The 7,292-nt window shown below is 39.1% G+C and overlaps 1 protein-coding gene across 1 annotated transcript in view; it reads left to right on the forward strand.

Moving 5' to 3' along the window:
• Positions 1-2,824: 2,824 nt before the first annotated feature.
• guf1 (GTP binding elongation factor GUF1) overlaps positions 2,825-7,292 on the forward strand; it is a 17,776-nt gene continuing 13,308 nt past the window's right edge. The window contains exons 1-8 of the mRNA XM_008290269.1: positions 2,825-3,219; positions 3,536-3,647; positions 5,312-5,460; positions 6,359-6,439; positions 6,527-6,604; positions 6,699-6,782; positions 6,874-6,938; positions 7,021-7,224. Of these exons, the coding sequence (XP_008288491.1) occupies positions 3,034-3,219; positions 3,536-3,647; positions 5,312-5,460; positions 6,359-6,439; positions 6,527-6,604; positions 6,699-6,782; positions 6,874-6,938; positions 7,021-7,224 (959 nt within the window). The 5' untranslated portion in view covers positions 2,825-3,033. The remainder of the gene's footprint in view (positions 3,220-3,535; positions 3,648-5,311; positions 5,461-6,358; positions 6,440-6,526; positions 6,605-6,698; positions 6,783-6,873; positions 6,939-7,020; positions 7,225-7,292) is intronic.

The raw sequence follows: 7,292 nt of genomic DNA on the forward strand, positions 1-7,292 counted from the left end.
CCCCGAGGACACCAAACCTACCATCAAGCACGGTGGTGGCAGCATCATGCTGTGGGGCTGTTTCACTGCCAGTGGAACTGAAGCTTTACAGAGAGCAAATAATGAAGATCGGCGGATTACCTCCACACTCTTCAGGAAAAGAAGGGTCTTGGATACAGCTGGGAGTTTCAACAGGGCGATGTTCAATTCCAACATTCAAAAAATGGTTTCCAGACGTTATTGATGTCTCAGATGGCAGAACAATTTACATACAGACCTTCTGTAATGCTTCTTTAATGTGATATATGAAAGGTAGAACAGCTCTCCTGTTTGTTGAGGGAACTTATTATAGAACATTCTTATACAAGAGTTTTTCTACAACAACAACAAAGGAAGTATGTTCCCAGTAAAACGTTTTCAAGATTTAAATGAGGAGTCAGATAGCTTCAGATGACAGAACGCTTTAAAAGAAGTTCCGGTACTCCGATATAATAACAAAGGTGGAACATTCTGGCTGCAATGTTCTGAGGATGTTTTAGGGATGTTGCTGAGGGAACACATTATAGAATTTATGAAACATCCCCACAATGTTCCACAATGTTACATCATAACAAAGAAAGAACAATTGTCAGTGCAGGATTCCGTTTTGAGAAAGTTTGGAGATAACAGTCCAACAATGTTTTCACCAAACCTTTTTAGAACTTGTTTAGGTGTCCTACAACTAGGAAGTACATTCTAAGAACTAAAAGAAAACATTCCACTGATGACATTAGTATATTTTGTAGAACATTCTCAGAAGAATTTTGTGAAGCAACAAGTTCTACAGTTTGCTCACTTTAACATTAACATGTGTGAACCCAGATGATCTGGAGAATCTCCTCATATTAGCTCAGATTGTCCTGATGTCTGACTGACATGCTCAATGCACATGAATGTCCCTTTCTTTAATCTTTTTTTTTTTATTTTAGATTTTGCAAAACACTCAGTCACTCTTTTATGGTAAATTTAAAAAAAAATGCTGTCAGATGTGTAGTTAAATGTCCAGACAGGCTTAAATTCCCTCAAGTGGAACCAGCTAATGACACAAATCACACGTCAGGCGTTTTGACATGTATCAGCGTAATGCTGCTCCAGAACCCTGTTAAAGGCTGTCTTTAAAAAAAAAAGAGAGAAAAAACTCAAAACAGTTGTCGCTGATGTTTCTAGGACCCAATGGCAAGACCTTTTTTATTCCAAATTTAGATTTTTCTTTTTTAAAAATGTTAAAGTATAAATAACTGACATTTATGTAAAGTCAAATCAGTCCAAGAGCTCTCTCACATTTCAGACTTTTGCTTTGAGACACAAAGCTTTGTTTCATAACACATTTTGTGATTCCTCAAAGATTTTTCCGTTCAATTTGGTTTTTAAGCTATTTTTATTTCCCAGCTAAACATAGACACTTGTCAGAAGTGACAGCCTCTTGTCGCATGTTGAACATCAGGTGAGTCTGATCTATGTTCTTATTTATATCTTCGTACTGTGTAGTATAATGCATCCATAATGTCTTGCATTCTGTCACATTTATGACTGAACAGCACATTTGATTTTTTTTTATTGTGCAGAAGAAAGGAGACAGCAGAGTCTTTGAGGAATGAGGCGACGTCTTCAAAACAGATGTAACTGCAACGTGTTACATTTCAAAATGATTAAATTAGAGTCACAGAGAATTTCTTTTCAATACGATCCCTAAATTCTCCAAGACTTCTGTATCCAACTTCTTACTTTGATTATTTAGCTTGAAATACTACAAGCTAGTCAGAAGTGATAGCCTCTTTTCTCATGTTGTACATCAAGTAGCCAAATTCTATTTATATACATAGAATTCCTAAAATACTGTAATATGTGTTATATTCATATTAGGGGGAAAAATGCAGTGTAGTATATATTTCTGATGGATTTAGAAGTGAGCATACAGAAACACTAATTTTATTAAGTGCAGAAGAAACAGGACAGTTGAATCTTATGGAAATAAGCGATTTAAAAAAAGATATATGTGTCACAATGATTATTGTTACACCGTTATAATACACTTGAAAAGGTAAAGAGAGAATAAACCAGTGTTAATGTAAAATTGGTCTTTAACTTTTCAATTGCAATAAGAGAAATGCATGACTGGTACATGTAAGAACAGTTCTACACACCACCTGTGTCCTATAATTGGGTACATTATCCATCCTGCCTTATCTGTGCATCTGAAAGACGTAAATAGTCCTTATTATATAAGTATAAAAATATATTATTTACACACACACACACACACACACATATATATATTTATATGATTGCATGACAGGCAGAGAGAGGCTTATTATCTCTGGTTGCACAAAGAAGAGAAGCAGTAATCTATTCTTGTGCAAGAGGCAGCTTGGTTGTCATAGCAACTGATATCCATTTTTATCCTTTATCAGACGGAGGGGGCGGGACTTCCGGCTGTCAATCATCTCCAAAGATAATAATAAAGGAGCGATGATTATTTTCCTGTGGCGCTTTCAGACGTCTCAGACGTGTCTGTAGATTATTAATCCGGGGTTATTCTTTGAAGATATCCCTGGAACATATAGAGGAAGATTTCTGCACAGTCGTATTTAAATTGTTTAACCCTGATTAATAAATGAGCGCCCATATATTACACTGCTAGAGTGTTAATATTTCATTAATTTCTTTTTTTTTTCCGGTTGTTTTTTTTTCTGGAACAAACGAAATCAGAAGTTAGAGTCTGATTTCATCTCGTTTCATTTTATCGTCTCTGCTCTGAGAAAATCAACCACATTTCCCAGAAGCCTTTGCGCTGACCTGTCACCCAAAATGTCAGCACCCAGAGAGCTCATGCACCGGGGTTAAAACAGGACAGTTTACTGCACGGTTTGCTGCAGTTTTATGGTGGCAACAGACCACTAACGGCCCGTTATAGTTTAATTAATTAGTGTTTTATCATGTCGGTTAATTAGAAGAGTTCCGCTGCTAGCTAGCGAGCTGTAGCTAACATCCTGTAGCTAGCAGCCGAACAGAAACATGTCGCTGTCTCTGGTGAAACGCTGCTGTGAAACACCTCTGATTAGACGAGTTTTACAGTTTAAAATGTTCAGGAGGAGAATCCAGAGCTGTAACTTGAGCTACACCGTGTGGAGACACCGATGGATGAAGAGACTACCGGTGATAAGCAGCAGCTTCAGGGGGATGAGCTCCCAGACAGACAAGGTAACGTGAAGGTAACACCTGGGAGGTAAATAACTCACAGTCACAGTCATTACTCAATAATACACCGCGGGTGCAAGTATAATAAACCAACAAAAAACAGCCATTTTCATGCACATAAAACCTAAAAGCTGCAAATTTGGATGGGACATTGGGGAGTACACTGAACTGAAGAGAGGAGATTTGTTAAGAAGCTGCTTGTTTATAAAAGTGACTCTGAATCTGTTCCAGCCAGAAATAGATGAAACAAATTATGGGTTTAACTGTGTTGTTTGAATGTCTGTAGTAATCAGCAGGTGTCTTTTCTTTTTCTTTAAAGGATGCTGTTGACCTGTCCAAGTTCCCTGCAGACAGAATCAGGAATTTCTGCATCATCGCCCACATTGACCACGGAAAGAGCACGTTGGCTGACCGGCTGCTGGAGATGACAGGTGTGTTTGCTCACTTCATTCTACGCCGTTTACATGATGTCACTGGAAATCATGTGGTTCATAGTGTAACAAAGGCATCATGTCAGCTCACCTGGCACTCCTGATTCATGAGTTTTCTTGAAGAAATTTATTCAAATGCTTAAATGAAGCTGCAAAAGTTGTAAAGCTCTGCCTTAAATGCTTATTTAGATATGAATTCTTGAAGTTTGCTCCTCTGAGCTACATTTGATCATTTTTCCAGTCTTTTTACAGCCTCGCTTGTTGCTTATTTTGTACTGGATTGGGCTGAAATTTGTCCTGAACATTCACAAAACTGTCACAATACTTCATGTACTACAGCAATCAAATAAATAACAATCAAATAATTTTAAACTCAGATGAGGAATCTTACATTTTCTCCAGTTTTCACTTTGTTGCTACCAAACTGTGATTCTGTTTAGTATTAATACAGTTCAGTCGTATATAGTAAATTATTAGCATCACAGCTGAAAAACCTCCTTTTAAGATAATGTGACTGAATATGATCCAAATAGTGAAAGTGTTAATATTCATTGCACATAAAAAAAATGGACAGACGTTAGACTACTTGGCCATTTATTTAATATCCTGTTAGTCTTTATTTCACTTGTAAGTATTTGGACTTGATAGTAAGTCAATGCAGGAAACATGAAATATTAAATGTTACAAAAAGGAATTTTACTTGAGCTAAAATAAATAAAAATGTCATTGTCAATCTGTGCATATGTATTTTAAAATGAGCATCAAATTCACACTGTATGGCAAATTACTGTCAAAAAAACAAAAAAGCTTAGAAAAGCAGAATTTGTGTGCGGCAGACCTCCTATATTGGATTGTATAAGGATTTCACAGGCGTTCTAATAAAGTCACTGGTGAGTTCCAGTACAATTAACTCCCTGTGTGTTAAAACCACTGAATGTAACGTTACAGTCAGTGGAGAGCATGAACAGTCAGCTATTTTCTAAAAATGCTTAAATTCTGGTGAAATAATACAACATCTTTCAATTTGTATAACTTGTTCATGATTATTTAGCCGTCCAATAAAGAAGGAACAAAGGAAGCCATCCCTCTTGGAAAAATAAAACACAAAAAAAGCAACGTTGTTCTCCTCTCCAGCTGTATTCAGTCATGTCTGTGGCAGTTCTTTATGCAGGATAAAATAACATCTACATATAATAGAACTGTATTAATATGACACAGATACCATTTTTTTATATTGGTAAGTTTCGTTATTATAAGCTGTTAGTGTCTGTTTTCACTGCAGTTAAGTTTTATTACTATGGAAATTTAATAGATTTGGTATTAAAGCGCAAATTGAGTGAAAAAGGCTTAAAACCGTGTGTAAAGTTTCTCTGTGGTGTGTTTCTTTGGGTGAATATTGGTGCTGAAATGTGGATGAAGTCACCCCTAAATGGTTCTACAAAGCCTGAAGTCCAGTTTATCGTGCATTCAGACTCAGGCTCAGTTTCATGTTACTCAATCCGACCCAGTAAGAATGGAACCAGTCTGCACATCCAGACAAGAAGCCAACACATTCAGTTGCCGTCAGATTAACAGAACAGGATGAAATGTCTAAAAGGAGCTTAAGTAAGCAGAAAGTAAATCATGTTATTCTTGTTTTACTAAGTGATGTATTTGACAAACAGGCGCCATCGCAAAGACCGAGAAGAACAAGCAGGTTCTGGACAAGCTTCAGGTGGAGCGAGAGAGAGGAATAACGGTGAAGGCCCAGACGGCCTCGTTGTTCTACAGCCACCAGGGAGAGCAGCACCTCCTGAACCTCATCGACACGCCGGTGAGTCCTCCGCCGGGTTTACTGCTGCTGTGGTCTGTTGTTGGGCTGGAAAATACTGAAGAAGGAAAGGCATGCACATCCCTGAGGCCCACTGGGTTGGGTGCTGGATCACAAAATGTCAAAAATGAGAAAAGAAGAGAAGAACGATCCGCACACCAAAAACAGGCTCCCTTATACCATTTATTGGCGTGACGTTTCGAGCAAAATGCTCTTCGTCAGACTGCTGGAAAATACCGTACATGAGTATAAGCCACTAACTTTAAAAAGAAAACCAATTTTGTACATATACAGGCTGCACTTGTCTGTAAGCTGCAGGTGTCCACGTTGTAACATGAGACATTTACACAGACAGATTTTTTTAACTTTTAGTTAAATACGTACCGGTAACATACACAGATACGTTTTTTTCCTGAACAGTTCCTGCAACACAGCTGGTTAAAAAAATAAAAACTACAGCAGCCTACTAGGAAAAAGTCATTGATCGCTATCTTCATCTTCCTCCTGTGCACTAAAACCACGAAAGTCTTCAGTGTCGGAGTTGAACAGCCTCAGAATCACTTGATCAGTCTCTCTTTCGTTGTCGCTCTAAATGTCACTTTGGTCTTGAGGCAAATTCATAAAAATCCATAAATTAGCCGCATCATTGTTTAAGCCGCAGTGTTCAAAGCGTGTGAAAAAAGTAGCGGCTTATAGTCCGGACTTTATGGTATCTGATGGCAGGAACCTTTAGGTCAATTATGTGAAGTGTCAAATATTTAGCTGTGTTCACTTTAATTTAAACCACTTTCATGTCACTTTAAAGTGTTTTATAAATGTCATCAGCAGATTGACGTGGAGCTGACGTGTTTACATGCTGCATCTCTCAGCCTTTTCTAATCTCGTGTTCACGTCTCTCCAGGGTCACGTCGACTTCAGTTATGAGGTGTCTCGCTCGATTTCTGCGTGCCAGGGCGTCCTGTTGATTGTTGATGCCAATCAGGTACTAAACTAAATTTCTTACAGTGAATTATTCTAAATATTCGTGCTGCTTGTAATAAATTTGGTAATAATCTGTTTTCCTGTGAAGGGCATCCAAGCGCAGACGATGGCCAACTTCTACCTCGCCTTCGAAGCTCAGCTGGCAATCATACCCGTCATCAATAAGGTACCGCTGTGTGGGGTAATTACATGTGTCGTTTTCCAGCTTGATTACATGAGGCAGGTGATTCTGGTATTTTTTATTTTTTTTCTCCCCTCAGATTGATTTGAAAAATGCTGATCCGGAGCGAGTGGAGTCACAGATTGAAAAGGTGTTTGATATTCCACGGGAAGAATGCATCAGGGTGAGATGGAGCGCCGGCGGTTATACCGTGAGCTGCTTTTTAATTGGCTGTCAATCACTTGTCTGAGAAACGTCCGTTCGTGTTTTCACAGATTTCAGCTAAACTTGGAACAAACGTCGAGCAGGTTCTCCAAGCGGTCGTGGAACGGATTCCGCCGTAAGTAGGCTCAGGCGGCTTGAGTTCTCACCGGGAACGCGCTACGACTGAAGCTCTTTCTGTTTCCTTTCACCCCCCTCAGGCCGGTGGCGAGCACCAAAGACCCCTTTAAAGCCTTAGTGTTTGACTCCAATTTCGACCACTACAGAGGAGTCGTGGCCAACATCGCTGTGTTCGGGGGTCGGGTCAAAAAAGGGGACAAGATCGTGTCGGTGCATCTCGGCAAGACCTACGAGGTCAACGAGCTCGGTCTGCTCCGGCCAGATGAGCAGCCGACACAGAAACTGTACGCTGCTCTCACCCTCATCTCATGTCTGTTTCCCCTGTTTCATGTTTCTGGTTCTAAAACTGACA

The sequence above is a fragment of the Stegastes partitus genome, unplaced genomic scaffold, assembly GCF_000690725.1.
Source record: "Stegastes partitus isolate 25-593 unplaced genomic scaffold, Stegastes_partitus-1.0.2 Scaffold663, whole genome shotgun sequence".
NCBI lineage: Eukaryota > Metazoa > Chordata > Actinopteri > Pomacentridae > Stegastes > Stegastes partitus.